Source organism: Salmo salar, chromosome ssa22, assembly GCF_905237065.1.
Source record: "Salmo salar chromosome ssa22, Ssal_v3.1, whole genome shotgun sequence".
Classification (NCBI taxonomy): Eukaryota; Metazoa; Chordata; class Actinopteri; order Salmoniformes; family Salmonidae; genus Salmo; species Salmo salar.
This window is the reverse complement of record NC_059463.1, coordinates 1031405-1051930: the sequence shown is the minus strand read 5'-3', so window position 1 is coordinate 1051930 and position 20526 is coordinate 1031405. Positions and strand designations below refer to the sequence as shown.

The 20526-nt window shown below is 42.3% G+C and overlaps 1 protein-coding gene across 3 annotated transcripts in view; it reads right to left on the bottom strand.

The window, feature by feature from the left end:
- The window catches only part of LOC106582629 (protein MTSS 2), a 156306-nt gene that overhangs the window by 28278 nt on the left and 107502 nt on the right, over window positions 1-20526 (bottom strand). For all 3 annotated transcript variants that reach the window (XM_014165855.2, XM_014165857.2, XM_014165856.2), the window contains exons 8-9: window positions 14359-14466; window positions 14036-14133 (exon numbers count right to left, since the gene is read on the bottom strand). In XM_014165855.2, coding sequence (XP_014021330.1) covers window positions 14036-14133; window positions 14359-14466 — 206 coding nt within the window. The remainder of the gene's footprint in view (window positions 1-14035; window positions 14134-14358; window positions 14467-20526) is intronic.

The window sequence follows — 20526 nt, the reverse complement described above, 5'->3', positions numbered from 1 at the left end:
ATACATTTTAGAATAAGACTAAGGTAACAAAATGTGGGAAAAGTCAAGGGGTCTGCGTACTTTCCGAAGGCACTGTATATGGATTTAAACTAAAAAAAAAAAGAAACGTCCTCTCACTGTCAACTGCGTTTATTTTCAGCAAACTTAACATGTGTAAATATTTCTATGAACATAAGATTCAACAACAGACATAAACTGAACAAGTTCTACAGAAATGTGACTAACAGAAATAGAATGTGTCCTTGAACAAAGGGGGAGTCAAAATCAAAAGTAACAGTCAATGCAGCTGGTGGCCACACCAGATACGAAGTACTGCAGTGCATCTCCTCCTCATGGACTGGTACCAGATTTGCCAGTTCTTGCTGTGAGATGATACCCCACTCTTCCATCAAGGCACCTGCAAGTTCCAAGACATTTCTGGGGGGAATGGCCCTAGCCCTCACCCTCCGATCTTACAGGTCCCAGACATGCTCAATGGGATTGATATCCGGGATCTTCGCTGGCCATGGCAGAACACTGACATTCCTATCTTGCAGGAAATCACGCACAGAACGAGCAGTATGGCTGCTGGCATTGTCATACTGGAGGGTCAGGTCAGGATGAGCCTGCAGGAAGGGTACCACATGAGGGAGGAGGATGACTTCCCTGTAACGCACAGCGTTGAGATTGCCTGCAATGACAACAAGCTCTGTCCGATGATGCTGTGACACACCGCCCCAGACCATGACGGACTCTCCACCTCCAAATCAGTCCCGCTCCAGTGTACAGGCCTCGGTGTAACGCTCATTCCTTCAACGATAACCGCAAATCCTGCCTGAGTGAGACAAATCCTGCCCTGGTGAGACAAAACCGCGACTCGTCAGCGAAGACCACTTTTTGCCAGTCCTGTCTGGTCCAGCGACGGTGGGTTTGTGCCCATAGGCAACGTTGTTGCCAGTGATGTCTGGTGAGGACCTGCCTTACAACAGGCCTACAAGCCCTCAGTCCAGCCTCTCTCAGCCTATTGAGGACAGTCTGAGCACTGATGGAGGGATTGTGCGTTCCTGGTGTAACTCGGGCAGTTGTTGCCATCCTGTACCTGTCCCGCAGGTGTGATGTTCGGCTGTACCAATCCTGTGCAGGCGTTGTTACACATGGTCTACCACTGCAAGGACGATCAGTTGTCCGTCCTGTCTCACAGTACGGACATTGCAATTTATTGACCTGGCTACATTTGAAGTCCTCATGCCTCCTTGCAGCATACCTAAGGCACATTCACACAGATGAGCAGGGACCTTGGACGTCTTTCTTTTGGTGTTATTCAGTCAGTAGAAAGGCTTCGTTATTGTCCTAAGTTTTCATAACTGTGACCTTAATTGCCTACCGTCTGTAAGCTGTTAGTGTCTTAACGACCATTCCACAAGTGCATGTTCATTAATTGTTTATGGTTCATTGAACAAGCATGGGAAACAGTGTTTAAACCCGTTACAATGAAGATCTGTGAAGTGATTTGGATTTTTACAACTTATCTTTGAAAGACAGGGTCCTGAAAAAGGGACGTTTCTTTTTTTGCTGAGTTTATTATCTCTGTGGTAACATGGATCTGTACAGGGTGAACTCTGACTTACTCTAGGCAAGGGGGTTTAATGGTCCTCTCAGGAATTCCGTCTCATTTACATTGGTCTCATCCCACACACAAGCTCTTAGATGCTGTGACACCATGTGGTGATTGGGCCTGGGAGTGTTCAGGTTTCTGTAAACTTGGTATTATTTTAGTAAACTTGGTATTGTTTTATTGGTCAATGGTGGTTGATTTTGAGTTGAAAGGTTACACCTTCAGATGTTATAAATGGAAATAAATGCCTTTGTTCCCTCTCATCCTGTATCCAGTTCATGGAGGTAAGTTGTATGATCACTTCTCATTTCCTAGGCTTTTAGGCCTCTGGCCTAATAGGCATCTCTTTGTTCATGTTTTTAAGTATACTACGGATGAAACTGTTACCGGTTTCACGATAAACCACAGTAAAATTCCAGATGATTAGTATTACCATTTCACATTTTTATTATCATTAAAACCGTGTTTGATTACCACGGTTAGAAAAACCCACTGTAAATACTGTCCAGCATCAACCAAAGTTTATTTTATTTATTTTTTTAGCATCAACCAAAGTTAGCAACAGTCTGACGCCGGCGCAGCACGCAACGTGGGTTTTGTTTTGTGTGAAAACATGGAGGAAGGCAGTGACAGCACTCGGGAGATTTTTCAGCCTTCTTAGAGGATCAAATCTGAAGTGTGGTAATATTTTGGTTTGTACAAGAGTGCTGAGGGAAACTTAATCGAAGATGGTCACCCTGTCTGTAGAACATGCAACAACAACAACAAAAAAATCGCTGCGAAAGGTGGTAACACTTCAAATCTCGAGTCATCTTTGTGACCACCACCCACTACTTTATAGCGAAGGTAAGTAAGTTAACTTTTAGCTCAATGCAGGATGTGGGGACTTCGGAATGGGGGGAAAATGTAATGGTTTGTCTGTAACTTGCTAATAGCTTGTCAATAATGTAAACTGAAGCTTTCAGTGTTACCTTCTCTTGTAAAAACACTACACTCTGTTCTGCTGCTGTATGCGTCGTGTGTCTGAGGACTCTATTGGCCCATTGCACACGATAACACGTTATGTAGTTTAGTCACCCAACCAACATATTTTGTTCATTTAAAATCCGTCAGTCGTCGACTTGGTTGTAAAAGTGTTCCAACAGGAGAAACACTATAGACTCCTTTACAAGACTCCTGTATTTATGTAAGTTGTTGGGCTCATTGCAATTACTATCACTGTCTACTTAAGACTGATTTGTATTTATGTAAATTGTGCATGGGGTCAATACATATACTCAAATGCAACACAGAAGATAGACTGTGTGTGAATAATAATAATTATAATGTAACACCACCAATAATAATACATTTGCTATTCCCTTGTTTACAGAGTGGGCGTGCAGCAGACAAACCCAGTGAAAGGCAGGCTGCTTATGCACCCACATCAAAAAATGCTCAAGACCTCACTGCAGCCCTTTCATATTACATTGCAAAAGGACATGATGCCATTTCAAATTGTTGACAGGCCAGGCTTTCTGAAGCTGATGAAGGTTGCCGTTCCTCACTACAAAAGTGAGGAAGTTTATTTGTTTTTTTGATTTGCTTACTTGCTCATTTAAACCTGCACTAGGGAAACTTACCTCTCATGGCCACATGGTACCATCTTTAATGTTAATGTTGTAATGTTTATGCACCAAAAAAAGTGCATAGTGCTGCTAATTGTATTTGTTGTTTGTTGGCTTTCAATATAACTTGGTGAAATGATTTCAGTGTGTGTATTAGTACTTTTTGAACATGTCCAGCACATTTTAATAATACCGCTATAATACTGATAACCGTGATAATTTGTCACTAATCGTGATATGAAATTTTCATACCGTTTCAACTCTAAAGTATACTTTGCAATGCTTTATGCCTCGTATGTGAATCCATTCATTGTACAATGTTAACTAAATGTCTGCCTTTGATATAGACAATTCTCAGACCAATTCTTGCTAGTCAACTCATTGCCTAATGCCTGCTTGTATATTTTAATAGGCAGAGTCAGATAAACATTTTAATAGGGTAATTGCTTAGTCTTATTGCGAGTCGCATGTGAGGCATGTAGAATGTTATATATACTGTATATACACGTCAAATATTACTGTCCACTACAGTAAATGGTGACCCCAAATCCTCAGTCGATGGGGATTTCCACCAACCAACAATGGTGATCTATTCGACGTGTTTTGCCGCAGGGGAACATGATTCTATTCTGTTCTAGATTCCATCCATTATTAATCTACCTACCAGGGTGTTCACAAACACTACAGGAACAAGATCCACATGTATCGATCACATTTTTACTAATGCTGTAGAACTTTGTTCTAAAGCTATATCAGTACCCATCGGATGCAGTGATCACAATATAGTGGCTATATCCAGGAAAGCCAAAGATCCAACAGCTGGGCCTAAAATAACGTATAAGAGATCATACAAAATATTTAGCTGTGACTGATGTGGATGATGTTAAAAATATTTGTTGGTCTGATGTGATTAATGAGGAACATCGAGATGCTGCAATTGATGAATTTATGAAATTGCTTCTTCCAATTATTGATAAACATGCACCTGTTAAGAAACTGACTGTTAGAACTGTTAAGGCTCCATGGATTGATGAGGAATTGAAAAACTGTATGGTTGAAAGACATGGGGCAAAAGGAGTGGCTAATTAGTCTGGCTGTACATCTGACTGGCTTACTTACTGCAAATTGAGAAACTTTGTGACTAAACTCAACAAAAAGAAGAAACTTTATTATGAAGCCAAGATCAATGATATAAACTTTGGAGTACTTTAAATTAAATTATGGGCAGAAAGACAAATTCAACTCCATTTTCATCGAATCAGATGGCTTATTCATCACAAAACTATTTGATGTTGCCAATTATTTTTATGATTATTTCATTGGCAAAGTGGGCAAACTTTGGCAGGAAATGCCAACAACGAACAGTGAGCAATTATATGAATGTAAAAAAATATATATATAATAATGAAAGAAAAGCAGTGCAAGTTTGAATTTTGTAAAGTTAGTGGGGGAGGTGGAAAGACTATTGTTCACAATCAATAATGACAAACCTCCTGGCATTGACAACTTAGATGGAAAGCTATTGAGGATGGTAGCTGACTATAGCCACTTCTGTCATATCTCTAATCTGAGCCTAGAGGAAAGTCTTTGTCCTCAGGCCTGGAGGGAAGCCAATGTAATTCCGCTACCCAAGAGTGGTAAAGCGGCCTTTACTGGTTCTAACAGCAGACCTATAAGAATGCTGCCAGCTCTTAGCAAACTGTTGGAAGAAATGCTATTTATCTGTACACAAATTAACAACAGACTTTCAGCATGCTTATAGAGAAGGGCACTCAACATGATTGGTTGAAAGAAATTGACAATAAGAAGATTGTGGGAGCTTTACTGTTAGATTTTAGTGCAGCCTTTGATATTATTGACCATAACCTGTTGTTGATAAAAAGTTGTGCTATGGCTTTTCAAACTCTAAAATATTGTGGATTCAGAGCTATCTAATAGAACTCAAAGGGATTCCTTTAATGGAAGCTTCTCTAATGTCAAACATGTAAAAGTGTGGTGTACTGCAGGGCAGCTCTCTAGGCCCTCTACTCTTTTCTATTTTTACCAATGACCTGCCACTGGCATTAAACAAAGCATGTGTGTCCATGTATGCTGGTGATTCAACCATATACACATCAACAACCACAGCTAATTAAGTCACTGAAACCCTTAACAAAGAGTTGCAGTATGTTTTGGAATGGGTGGCAAGTAATAAACTGGTCCTGAACATCTCTAAAACTAAGAGCATTGTATTTGGTACAAATCATTCCTTAAGTTCTCTACCTCAGCTGAATCTGGTAATGAATGGTGTGGCTGTTGAACAAGTTGAGGAGACTAAATTACTTGGCGTTACCTTAGATTGTAAACTGTCATGGTCAAAACATATAGATTCAGTGATTGCAAAGATGGGGAGAGGTCTAGCCATAATAAAGAGACGCTCTGCTTTTTTGACACCACACTCCAAAAAGCAAGTTCTGCAGGCTCTAGTTTTGTCTAATCTTGATTATTGTCCTGTCGTGTGGTCCAGTGCTGCAAGGAAAGACCAAGTTAAGCTGCAGCTGGCCCAGAACAGAGCGGCACATTCTGCTCTTAATAGTAATCGGATGGATAATATAAATACTATGCATGCCAGACTCTCTTGGCTAAGAGTTGAGGAGAGGCTGACTGCATCAATTATTTTTATAAGAAACATTGTGTTGAAAACCCCAAATTGTTTGCAACTTACACACAGCTCTGACACACACACACTTACACCACCAGACATGCCATCAGGGGTCTTTTCATAGTCCCCAAATCCAGAACAAATTCAAGAAAACGTACAGTATTATATAGAGACCTTAACACATGGAACTTTCTTCCATCTGACATTGCTCAAAAAAACAGAAAACCTGGTTTAAAAAAATAGATAAAGCAACACCTCGCAGCACAAAGCCTCTCCCTTATTTGACCTAGATAGTCTGTGTGTATGAATTGATATGTAGGCTGTGTGTGCGCCTTTTAAAAATATATGTACTGTGCCTTGCAAAAGTATTCACCCCACTTGGCATTTTTCCTATTTTGTTGCATTACAACCTGTAATTAAATTTTTTATTTGGATTTCATGCAATGGACATACACAAAATAGGCCAAATTGGTAAAGTGAAATGAAAAAATTACTTGTTTGAAAACAATCAAAAATAAATAATTTTATTTTTTTTAAATCAGAAAAGTGGTGCGTGCATATGTATTCACCCCCTTTGCTATGAAGCCCCCAAATAAGATCTGGTGCAACCAATTACCTTCAGAAGTCACATAATTAGTTAAATAAAGTCTACCTGTGTGCAATCTAAGTGTCAAATGATCTCAGTATATATATACACCTGTTCCGAACGGCCCCAGAGTCTGCAACACCACTAAGCAAGGGGCATCACCAAGCAAGCGGCACCATGAAGACCAAGGAGCTCTCCAAACAGGTCAGGGACAAAGTTGTGGAGAAGTACAGATGAGGGTTGGGTTATAAAAAAATATCCCAAACTTTGAACATCCCACGGAGCACCATTAAATCCTTTATTAAAAAATGGAAAGAATATGGCACCACAACAAACCTGCCAAGAGAGGGCCGCCCACCAAAACTCACGGACCAGGCAAGGAGGGCATTAATCAGAGAGGCAACAAAGAGACCAAAGATAACCCTGAAGGAGCTGCAAAGCTCCACAGCGGAGATTGGAGTATCTGTCCATAGGACCACTTTAAGCCGTACACTTCACAAGGCTGGGCTTTATGGAAGAGTGGCCAGAAAAACACCATTGCTTAAAGAAAACAATAAGCGAACACATTTGCCAAAAGGCATGTGGGAGACTCCCCAAACATATGGAAGAAGGTACTCTGGTCAGATGTGACTAAAATTGAGCCTTTTGGACATCAAGGAAAACGCTATGTCTGGCGCAAATCCAACACCTCCCTTCACCCGAGAACACCATCCCCACAGTGAAGCATGGTGGTGGAAGCATCATGCTGTGGGGATGTTTTTCCATCGGCAGTGACTGGGAAACGGGTCAGAATTGAAGGAACAATGGACAGCGCTAAATACTATGAAATTCTTGAGGGAAACCTGTTTCACTCTTCCAGAGATTTGAGACTGCGATGGAGGTTCACCTTCCAGCAGGACAATGACCAGAAGCATACTGCTAAAGCAACACTTGAAGGGTTTAATGGGAAACATTTAAATGTCTTGGAATGGCCTAGTCAAAGCCCAGACCTCAATCCAATTGAGAATCTGTGGTATGACTTAAAGATTGCTGTACACCAGTTGAACCCATCCGACTCGGAAGGAGCTGGAGCAGTTTTGCCTTGAAGAATGGGCAAAAATCCCAGTGTCTAGATGTGCCAAGCTTATAGAGACATACCCCAAGAGACTTGCAGCTGTAATTGCTGCAAAAGGTGGTTCTATAAAGTATTGACTTTGAGGGGGTGAATAGTTAAGCATGCTCAAGTTTTATTTTTGTGTTTTATTTCACAAGATAAAATATTTTGCATCTTCAAAGTGGTAGGCATGTTGTGTAAATCAAATGAAACAACCCCCAAAAATTCCAGGTTGTAAGGCAACAAAATAGGAAAAATGCCAAGGGTGGTGAATACTTTTGCAAGGCACTGCAGTTCTGTCCTTGAGCTGTTCTTGTCTGATGTTCTGTATTATGTTTCATGTTCAGGAAGAGTAGCTGCTGCTTTTGCAACAGCTAATGGGGATCCTAATAAAATACCATCCTCCGACATGTAATGTACAATTCCTTCTGAAACGAACCTATTGAGTAGGTGTATAACTGATGTATTGGAAACCGCACACGGACACCGTGGTCCTTTTTTCTGTTATAAAGAGCTGCACATTTTGATGTGTCTTATTACATTGTATGTTTTCTGGTTAAAGTATTTTTGAAATTGTACGTTAGGTTGTGTAGTCATAACATTCAAATTGAGCTGATTAGATTATGGCTGTGTTTTCCTGTCTTTTTATTTTTACTAGCAAAGTGCTAATAAATGTGAATTCAGGTTGGGTGTGTGTTCCTGCTTGAATTTGGTTAAAAGGGCAGTGAATTCACTCATATTACCAAGCTCCTGTGTGCATCAGACACAGTGTTTTCTCTTAGAGATTATTTTATAACTGAAGACACGTTTAACCACGTAAGATTTTTGCCTGTTGGTGATACCGCTAGTCATTTACTCTGTTTTTCTGTCATTTATCATGTACACTGTAATTGTTTGTGTCAATTTGTTCATGACTAATAAATTCTATAAGTTGAATTGAGTAAATGCATTCCTCGTTTTACAGAGTAATTCTTTGATTGACTATATGCCTATAATTTAGGTAGTCGATAGTTGTTAATTCCACTAAACACATAGCTCATGCTTGGGTACCACCTTGACATCCCTGATCTGCTTGCCTCAATAAATGCATGCTAGAACATTGGTCGCCAGGATCAGCTATTTATATCTAGCCTCTTAATAATTGCATAACTGTGCAAGTCAGACATGTTCATTGTTGTCATACTGAGTCATTGATGCAATGATTTGCTTTCTTGCTAGATCCCCCAGAAACGCACAGGGCCTGTTGCATTTATTCACATAATAATGGTTAGATTGATAAATGTAATTGATTCTTCTACATCATTTTTACACAACTACAGTCAATAGTTTCAGTCAGTAGTTTTGGTAAGTAGGTGTGGGGTTCAGAACTTTTGGTCAGAAGTTGTGTGGTTGTGGCCAGTAATTTTGGACAGTAGTTGTGGTTTAGTAGTTGTGGTTGTGGTCAGTAGCTGTGATCAGTAGTTGTGTGGTCAGTAGTTTTGGTAAGTAGGTGTGTGGTTCAGCAGTTGTGTTCAGTATGCGTGTGAAAGTACACTAAGTTTGTGTCTGACTAGTTGGGTGAGTGGTCTAACAGAGTGGAAGAAGTTGGGGGGGGGGTGTTAAGGCAGTTCCTAAAACAGCTGTATCGTTACATCAGAAGCAGATATTTTTGTTATGACAACCGATTTCAATAGGTGAGAAGTAGAGTTAGACTTTTTGTCTAAATTGGTGGCAAAGTGGTCAAGGTGTCTGATTTGTGGCAAAAGTTGCATCGTTGCAATGGAATGTTTGAAGTGAGGTCACAATATGGCCTTTTAGAATCTTGAGGAAATGCCATGAAAGTGAATAAAGACAGACAAAAAGCGTAATAGTTTAAAAAGTTATATACAATCACACTATTCCAGACCGATCTGTACATTTTAAAGACGTTTCTATGACGAAGACTTAGAATGGGACATTTGCTTCCCATTACTAACATAAGTTAGGAGTATGTCTAAGATTTAAAGTGGGGAAACTTGCTTCACAAGCCCCACTAATAATAACTACACTAAACAAAAATAAACAACATACAACCACTTCAAAGATTTTACGGAGTTAGTTCATTTGATTTTGATTTATTTTGATTTATTTTTTTTAAATGTGGAGATGTTGACCAGAAAACCAGTCAGTATCTGTTGTGACCAACATTCAAATCAAATCACATTTTATTGGACACATACACATGGTTAGCAGATGTTAATGCGAGTGTAGTGAAATGCTTGTGCTTCTAGTTCCGACTATGCAGTAATATCTAACAAGTAATCTCACAAATTCACAACAACTGCCTTATACACACACAAGTGTAAAGGAATGAATAAGAATATGTACCTATAAATATATGGATGAGCGATGGCCGTGCGACGTAGGCAAGATGCAGTTGATGGTGTAGAATAAGGTATATACATATGAGATGAGTAATGTAGGATATGTAAACATTATTAAAGTGGCGTTATTTAAAGTGACTAGTGATACCTTTATTAAGTCTATTTATTTAAGTGGCCAGAGATTTCAGTCTGTATGTTGGCAGCAGCCACTCAATGTTAGTGATGGCTGTTTAACAGTCTGATGGCCTTGAGATAGAAGCTGTTTTTCAGTCTCTCGGTCCCCGCTTTGATGCACCTGTACTGACCTCGCCTTCTGGATGATAGCGGGGTGAACAGGCAGTGGCTCGGGTGGTTATGGTCCTTGATTATCTTTTTTTCCTTCCTGTGACATCGGGTGGTGTAGGTGTCCTGGAGGGCAGGTAGTTTGCCCCCGAGGATGCGTTGTGCAGACCGCACTACCCTCTGGAGAGCCCTGCGGTTGTGGGCGCGATAAGCAAATTGGAGTGGGTCTAGGGTATCAGGTAGGGTGGAGGTGATATGATCCTTGACTAGTCTCTCAAAGCACTTCACGATGACAGAAGTGAGTGCTACAGGGCGATAGTCATTTAGTTCAGTTACCTTAGCTTTCTTGGGAACAAGAACAATGGTGGCCATCTTGAAGCATGCGGGGACAACAGACTGGGCTAGGGATTGGTTGAATATGTCCGTAAACACACCAGCCAGCTGGTCTGTGCATGCTCTGAGGACGTGGCTAGGGATGCCGTCTGGGCCGGTAGCCTTGCGATGGTTGACACGTTTAAATGTTTTACTCACGTTGGCCACGGAGAAGGAGAGCCCACAGGATTTGGTAGTGGGCCGTGTCAGTGGCACTGCATTGTCCTCAAAGCGAGCAAAGAAGTTGTTTAGTTTGTCTGGAAGCAAGACGATGTCCGCGACGGGGCTGGTGTTCTTTTTGTAATCTGTGATTGACTGTAGACCCTGCCATTTTACATTACATTTACATTTTAGTCATTTAGCAGACGCTCTTATCCAGAGCGACTTACAGTAGTGAATGCATACATTTCATAATTTTTCTTTTTTTTGTACTGGCCCCCCGTGGGAATCGAACCCACAACCCTGGCGTTGCACACACCATGCTGGCGTTGCAAACACCATGCTCTACCAACTGAGCCACAGGGAAGACATACGTCTCGTGTTTGAGCCGTTGAATTGCGACTCTACCTTGTCTCTATACTGACGCTTTGCTTGTGTGATTGCCTTTCGGAGGGAATAGCTGCACTGTTTGTATTCGGTCATGCTTCCGGTCGCCTTGCCATGATTAAAAGCGGTGGTTCGCGCTTTCAGTTTTGCGCGAATGTTGCCATCAATCCACGGTTTCTGGTTAGGTAAGGTTTTAATAGCCTGCATTTGCCTCATGCAGGGCGATGCAGCACGACACATCTTCATCGATCCAAAGTATCTCAAACATGCTCAATGGGTGACATGTCTAGTGAGTATGCAGGCAATGGAAGAACTGGGACATTTTCAGCTTCCAAGAATTGTGTGCAGATCCTTGCAACATGGGGCCATGCATTAGCATGCTAAAACACGAGGTGATGGCAGTGGATGAATCACAGTATCTCTGTCCATTCAAATTGCCATAGATAAAATGTTCTCCGTATCTTATGCCTGCCCATACCATAACCCCACCATGGGGCACACGTTGACATCAGGAAACCACTCTCCCACACAATGCTATACACGCTGTCTGCCATCTGCCCTGTAAAGTAGAAACCGTGACTCATCCGCGAAGAGCACACTTTTCTCGTGTGCCAGTGGCAATCAAAGGTGAGCATTTGCCCACCGAAGTTGGTAACGACGCCTGACTGCAGTCAGGTCAAGACCCAGTTGAGGACAACGAGCACACAGATGAGCTTCCGGTTGGACGTACTGCCAGATTCTCAAAAATTACGTTGATGGCGGCTTATGGTAGAGAAATTAACATTCAATTATCTGGCAACAGCTCTGGTGGACATACCTGCAGTCAGCATGCCAATTGTACGCTCCCTCAAAACTTGAGACATCTGTGTCATTGTGTTGTGTGACAAAACTGCACACAAGGTGCACCTGTATAATTACCATGCTGTTTAATCAGCTTCTTGATATGCCACACCTGTCAGGTGGAAGGATTATCTTGGCAAGGAGAAATGCTCACTAACAGGGATGTACATTTCTGGGTAATTGTATTTCAGCTCATGAAACATGGGACCAACACTTTACATGTTGCGTTTATATTTTGCTCAGTGCATAAGTCAGAAGTATGATGAAGATATAAAGTGGGGACTCTAGCAAACCCCATTAATAAAGACTCTTCTTTTGTAGCCATGCATATCGTCACGCTCCCAAGGCAGCACCCTGAATACCATGTTGACGGAGGTACACAGTCACGCTCTCTTCATGTTTTGCAGTTAGGTGTAGTTTTGCAGTTAGGTAATGTTCCAAATGGCACCATATTCCCTATATAGTACACTACTTTTGGCCCATGGGTCTCTGGTCAAAAATACTGCACTATGTAGGTAGAAGGGTGCCATTTGGGACACATACAAAATCAAACTGTGTGAATCCAATCATGGACTTTGGTGTACTGGCCATGCCAATAGCTAAAAGTAGAAGGCCTGGTTTGAATGCGTAAATGGTCTGCGACATCAACACACTGCAGGTTTTGAGCATAGTAGTAGTTTTGAGAAACGTTTGACTGCTTAAGTGGAAACTGAGCTCTGCCAGTGGAGAGTTGTTGTCAGAACAGACTGTAGTGGAAACTACCGCTCTAAATGACTATACCAAACAGGCTGGACCAATGAGGGCTGTGGTGTGTGTGTGTGTGTGTGTGTGTGTGTGTGTGTGTGTGTGTGTGTGTGTGTGTGTGTGTGTGTGTATGAGTTCCAAAGAGAGGACTGCAAAGCCAAGTTGACAGGAAACCCACTAAACCAACTCAACCTCACTCTTGCAATTTTGTTATACTGTAGTTTGATATTTACTGTACATTAGAGAGGTCTTGTTATCACCTTTAGCTGACCAAAGAGCGTCATGAATGTCATACATCATCAATTACAATACATATAATCACATTCAAATAAACTTTGAATCGTACTTAGACAGCTGTGTTTAGGTGCTTTGGACAAGGGTTCGGATCAGGTACACTTTGGAGTTTTATTTGGAGAGTACTGGCCCTAGTACTGGCCCTACCCTATGAAGACTGGAGATCTAAGCCTAGTCATTCTCCCACTTGCCTGCTCACCCTTCTACCCTGTCTCTATGATGGAGGAAGTCATCCACCCACCCTCCCTACCCCAATCAGCTCCTGGGGGACGTGTGTTTTGGCTGCGGCATGGACGACCAGTATACCCCTCCCCCCACCATGGGACACACACACACACACTCCCCTCTCATTCACAGTGAGATGAAATCCAGAACATGTGTTTGTGTCTGCACACAGTAGAGGCTTGCTGCACCAGGGGACCAGCAGACATCCTGAATGAGATGAAGCCAGGTGTGTGTGTGTGTGAGAGTCATCCCAGGCCATTCCATGGTAAGAAGACAGGACAAATGGGTGACAGATTGTCTGCAGCCGCCACGCCCCGCTATTCTTCACTTCCCTTGGCTCCACTTCACTTGTCCTCTCGGAACTTTACTCAGTCACCTGCGCTCTTTATCATCCCTCCCTTCTCTCCCCCTCCATCCCTCTCCAAGGCTGCATTCAAAATGGCACCATATTCCCTACCTATTGCAGTACTTTTGACTTGGCTCTGGCCAAAAGTAGTGCACTATTTAAGGAATAGGGTGCCATTAAGGGATCAAATGTTTAACTAACCCCTATTACGGGAGCACACTTCCTTAGCTGGCTCCAGTCAGTGGAACTTGGCCACTGTGATAGCACAGACACACTGAACTTCACTTAGCTGCTGCTGCTGCTCCTACTATCCATTTGATCCAGTTTCTCTTCCTGCACCGCCCCAATTTGGTAAGCTCTCTAAATGTCAAGACGGCCCCCATGCAGTGTCAAAGGCAGAGAATTTGGTGTGAAGCAGTGTGCGTATTTGCCGATATGCCTACCTGAGTACTTAGTGTAGTGTGTGTGTACATGAGTGTTGGTAAGTTGGTGTATGAGTAAGAATGTGTGTGGGTTTAGCTACCTGCTGATGCTGCTCTTGCGGGACAGCGTGTTGCTGGGGGAGGCAGGGGGCGTCTGGTAACTATAGCTGTAGTCTGATCCCTTCAGATCTAGGATCACCTGTTGAGTAGGGAGAAAAAAAATACTTTTCATGTGTGAGAATGAGTACATGGAACAGTGGGAATATCTACACTGTGTGTGTGTGTGTGTGTGTGTGCGCGAGTATGTGGTTAAGTGTATTTGGGAAGGTATATTGATGTCTCTGTGTGTGGGGTGCGAACAAGTGTGTGTGTGTGTGTGTGTGTGTGTGTGTGTGTGTGTGTGTATGAGAATCATCCAGCTTACCTGTTCGCTGGCGGGGGGCAGTTTGCTGGGCTCGGCCGTCAGGCTGCTCAGGTCTTCCAGGATGGTCTGCAGGTGGGTCACTTCTCCCAGCATGCTGATCTCATGATCCTGTACACACATAACCACAGATCAGACACACACAACCAATCCCCAAAAACCACAGCACTGCCCCTAACCACAGATCCCAGACACAACTATCAGTTACAAATAGCCCCTAGTAACAAGGCTTGGGCGGTATATCAGGGTAATTGGTTTTTCAATACCGTCAAAACTATTACTTTGAAGTTTTTCAATACATGTGTATATTTGTAGCTATTTATTTAGTAAATACCAGCAGTCAACTTGTGCAATACGTTAGGCTTACTTAGTTCCCCAGAACAGTTGAGCCAGTTACATGTTTGTTTGTAAATAAGACAACGAGACAAAGCAGGTGAGTCCAGCTGCGTATTGACAAGGGTGACTTATATTGAAAGTGAGTTTTTTTGCTTCAATAGAGTGATCAGGGAGGTGCAACTATAGTTTTCCTTCACAGAACGTACATTAGTGCAACACATTCAGCTGAAAATAGTTAATTTTGATCAGATGGCAAAAGAAGTGCAACCCTATTTGACTGGCAGTCACACAAGTAAATGAGCTTACATTGAAAAAGCAAGGTCTGCTTGACAAAAATTATGCATAGCCATCCCAATTCTCCTCCCTCATCTTTATCTGCCCTAGTCCTTTCGGGACACCAGGTAATCTGTTTACAAATTGTATCATTAGACGGTTCTACAGCTGGGTTTTCCATGGAACTCCATAGGCCAGCATAGCTGATCTAAGCTGAAGATAAAAAAAGAGTTACCTGGTAATATAAATGCTTCTTTCAGTTCTTGGAATGTCCTTATACCATTACATCGCCAAGGGCATGGATACCACATGACAAATGGGAGCCACCATATTTCTCCATTCTCAGCCAGGGAGTGGAAGAGTTATGTCTAAACCAATTTATAAATTCGGCGAAATGCTAAAGCTTGGAAATACACTGCTCAAAAAAATAAAGGGAACACTTAAACAACATAATGTAACTCCAAGTCAATCACACTTATGTGAAATCAAACTGTCCACTTAGGAAGCAACACTGATTGACAATAAATGTCACATGCTGTTGTGCAAATGGAATAGACAACAGGTGGAAATTATAGGCAATTTGCAAGACACCCCCAATAAAGGAGTGGTTCTGCAGGTGGTGACCACAGACCACTTCTCAGTTCCTATGCTTCCTGGCTGATGTTTTGGTCACTTTTGAATGCTGGCGGTGCTTTCACTCTAGTGGCAGCATGAGACGGAGTCTACAACCCACACAAGTGGCTCAGGTAGTGCAGCTCATCCAGGATGGCACATCAATGCGAGCTGTGGCAAGAAGGTTTGCTGTGTCTGTCAGCGTAGTGTCCAGAGCATGAAGGCGCTACCAGGAGACAGGCCAGTACATCAGGAGACATGGAGGAGGCCGTAGGAGGGCAACAACCCAGCAGCAGGACCGCTACCTCCGCCTTTGTGCAAGGAGGAGCAGGTGGAGCACTGCCAGAGCCCTGCAAAATGACCTCCAGCAGGCCACAAATGTGCATGTGTCTGCTCAAACGGTCAGAAACAGACTCCATGAGGGTGGTATGAGGGCCCGACGTCCACAGGTGGGGTTTGTGCTTACAGCCCAACACCATGCAGGACGTTTGGCATTTGCCAGAGAACACCAAGATTGGCAAATTCGCCACTGGCGCCCTGTGCTCTTCATAGATGAAAGCAGGTTCACACTGAGCACATGTGACAGACGTGACAGAGTCTGGAGACGCCGTGGAGAACGTTCTGCTGCCTGCAACATCCTCCAGCATGACCGGTTTGGCGGTGGGTCAGTCATGGTGTGGGGTGGCATTTCTTTGGGGTGCCGCACAGCCCTCAATGTGCTCGCCAGAGGTAGCCTGACTGCCATTAGGTACCGAGATGAGATCCTCAGACCCCTTGTGAGACCATATGCTGGTGCGGTTGGCCCTGGGTCCCTCCTAATGCAAGACAATGCTAGACCTCATGTGGCTGGAGTGTCAGCAGTTCCAGCAAGAGGAAGGCATTGATGCTATGGACTGGCCCGCCCGTTCCCCAGACCTGAATCCAATTGAGCACATCTGGGACATCATGTCTCGCTCCATCCACCAACGCCACGTTGCACCACAGACTGTCCAGGAGTTGGCGGATGCTTTAGTCCAGATCTGGGAGGAGATCCCTCAGGAGACCATCCGCCACCTCATCAGGAGCATGCCCAGGCGTTGTAGGGAGGTCATACAGGCACGTGGAGGCTACATACACTACTGAGCCTCATTTTGACTTGTTTTAAGGACATTACATCAAAGTTGGATCAGCCTGTAGTGTGGTTTTCCACTTTAATTTTGAGTGTGACTCCAAATCCAGACCTCCATGGGTTGATAAATTGGATTACCATTGATTATTTTTGTGTGATTTTGTTGTCAGCACATTCAACTATGTAAAGAAAAAAGTATTTAATAAGATTATTTCATTCATTCAGATCTAGGATGTGTTATTTTAGTGTTCCCTTTATTTTTTTGAGCAGTGTATAATTAAGAGTTTGTAACGGAAAGCCCTCCAGCATCTTTCCCTCTATAAATGTGTAAATTTAATCTGGGATCTCTTTCCTTTCTATTTACATTCTGAAAATTCACTGTGGATTTTATCCCAATAGCCGGAAGGGGGAGACATAGGAAGCATTGAGCTCACAAAAATTCAACCAAGGCAATATATTAAGTTTCACAATAGAAATTCTGCCGGTTAGAACGACTGGAATGTTAAGCCATCTACTGTGGTCTGATTGAATTGAGCGTTCTGTTGAAGTTTTGGGCAATGGTTTTATCTAAAATAAATATATCTATTCCTACATTTTTAAAATGGGAAATGATTGGGATTCCATAAGAAGAGATGGGGTCCTGTGCCGGGTGCTTAACCTGTTGGGGCCAGGGGGCAGTATTTGCACGGCCGGATAAAAAACGTACCCGATTTAATCTGGTTACTACTCCTGCCCAGAAACTAGAATATGCATATAATTAGTAGATTTGGATAGAAAACACTCTGACGTTTCTAAAACTGTTTGAATGGTGTCAGAGTATAACAGGCCAAATCCTGAGAAGATTCCATACAGGAAGTGCCCTGTCTGACAATTTATTGTCCTTCTGTAGCCTCTCTATCGAAAATACAGCATCTGTGCTGTAACGTGACATTTTCTAAGGCTTCCATTGGCTCTCAGAAGGCGCCAGAAAGTGTAATGAGATGTCTGCAGTCTCTGGGCGAAAAACAACAGCAGAGTTTGTTACTGGCCTGCCTGGGGACAGTGACACTGGTGAATTCTCCATTTTGTTCTTTCAGTCTTTGAACGAATACAACGTCGCCCGGTTGGAATATTAACGCTATTTTACGAGAAAAATCGCATACAAATTGATTTTAAACAGCGTTTGACATGCTTCGAAGTACGGTAATGGAATATTTTGACATTTTTGGTCACAAAATGCGCTCGCGCGTCACCCTTCGGCTTGTGACCTGAACGCGCGAAGAAAACAGATATTTCAATATAACTATGGATTATTTCGAACCAAAACAACATTTGTTGTTGAAGTAGAAGTCCTGGGAGTGCATTCTGACGAAGAACAGCAAAGGTAATCCAATTTTTCTTAACTTGTTAGGGCTAGGGGGCAGTATTGACACGGCCGGATAAAAAACATACCGATTTAATCTGGTTACTACTCCTGCCCAGTAACTAGAATATGCATATAATTATTGGCTTTGGATAGAAAACACCCTAAAGTTTCTAAAACTGTTTGAATGGTGTCTGTGAGTATAACAGAACTCATATGGCAGGCAAAAACCTGAGAAGATTCCTTACAGGAAGTGGCCTGTCTGACAAGTTGTTGTTCATCTTGGCTCTTTTTATTGAAGACTGAGGATCTTTGCTGTAACGTGACACTTCCTACGGCTCCCATAGGCTCTCAGAGCCCGGGAAAAAGCTGAATGATATCGAGGCAGCCCCAGGCCGAAACACATTATCGCTTTTGGCAAGTGGCCGATCAGAGGACAATGGGCTTAGGCGCGTGCACGGGTCGACCCCGTGCTTTATTTTCTTTCGTCTTTTTACCTAAACGCAGATTCCCGGTTGGAATATTATCGCTTTTTTATGAGAAAAATGGCATAAAAATTGATTTTAAACAGAGGTTGACATGCTTCGAAGTACGGTAATGGAATATTTAGAATTTTTTTGTCACGAATTGCGCCATGCTCGTCACCCTTATTTACACTTCGGATAGTGTCTTGAACGCACCAACAAAACGCTGCTGTTTGGATATAACTATGGATTATTTTGAACCAAACCAACATTTGTTATTGAAGTAGAAGTCCTGGGAGTGCATTCTGACGAAGACAGCAAAGGTAATAACATTTTTCTTGTAGTAAATGTGACTTTTCTGAGTGCTAAACATGCTGGGTGTCTAAATAGCTAGGCCTGTGATGCCGGGCTATCTACTGAGAATATTGCAAAATGTGCTTTCACCGAAAAGCTATTTTAAAATCGGACATATCGAGTGCATAGAGGAGTTCTGTATCTATAATTCTTAAAATAATTGTTATGCTTTTTGTGAACGTTTATCGTGAGTAATTTAATTCACCGGCAGTGTTCGGTGGGAATGCTAGTCACATGCTAATGTAAAAAGCTGGTTTTTGATATAAATATGAACTTGATTGAACAAAACATGCATGTATTGTATAACATAATGTCCTAGGGTTGTCATCTGATGAAGATCATCAAAGGTTAGTGCTGCATTTAGCTGTGGTTTATGTGACATTATATGCTAGCTTGAAAAATGGGTGTCTGATTATTTCTGGCTGGGTACTCTGCTGACATAATCTAATGTTTTGCTTTCGTTGTAAAGCCTTTTTGAAATCGGACAGTGTGGTTAGATTAACGAGAGTCTTGTCTTTAAAATTATGTAAAATAGTCATATGTTTGAAAAATTGAAGTTTTTGTATTTTTGAGGTTTTTGAATAACGCGCCACGGGATTACACTGGCTGTTACGTAGGTGGGACGATTTGGTGCCACCTATCCTAGAGAGGTTAAAGTAAATCTGAGTTTTTTGAGGGTCAAACATGGTGGGTGTCAAATTAGCTAGCCGTGATGGCCGGGCTATCTACTCAGAATATTGCAAAATGTGCTTTCACCGAAAAGCTATTTTAAAATCTGACACCGCGATTGCATAAAAGGAGTTCTGTATCTATAATTCTTAAAATAATTATGTATTTTGTGAACGTTAACCTGTTATGGATAGGGGGCAGTATTTTCACGGCCGGATAAAAAACGTACCCGATTTAATCTGATCATTACTCCTGCCCAGAAACTAGAATATGCATATAATTATTAGCTTTGGATAGAAAACACTCCAAAGTTTCTAAAACTGTTTGAATGGTGTCTGTGAGTATAACAGAACTCATTTGGCAGGCCAAAACCTGAGAAGATTCTGTACAGGAAGTACCCTGTCTGACCATTTCTTGGCCTTGATTATCTCTATCCAAAACAGGGGATCTCTGCTGTTACGTGACACTTCCTACGGCTCCCATGGGCTCTCAGAAGGCGGCAAAAAGCTGAATCGTGGCTTTGCAGGCCCTGGCTGAAAAACATTAGCGCGTTTGGATAGTGGCCGGTCAGAGTACTATGAGACTGAGGCTCGTGCACGAGTCGACTCCATGTTTACTTTCTCTCTCTTTGAACGAAAACAACCACTCCCGGTCGGAATATTATCGCTTTTTTACGAGAAAAATGGCATAAAAATTTATTTTAAACAGCGGTTGACATGCTTCGAAGTACGGTAATGGAATATTTTGAATTTTTTTGTCACGAAACGCGTCGGGCGCGTAACCCTTCGTCACCCTTGGATAGTGTCTTGAACGCACGAACAAAACGCCGCTATTTGGATGTAACTATGGATTATTTTGAACCAAACCAACATTTGTTATTGAAGTAGCAGTCCTGGGAGTGCATTCTGACGAAGAACACCAAAGGTAATCAAACTTTTCTAATAGTAAATCGGAGTTTGGTGAGGGTCAAACTTGGTGGGTGTCAAAATAGCTAGCCGTCATGGCTGGGCTAT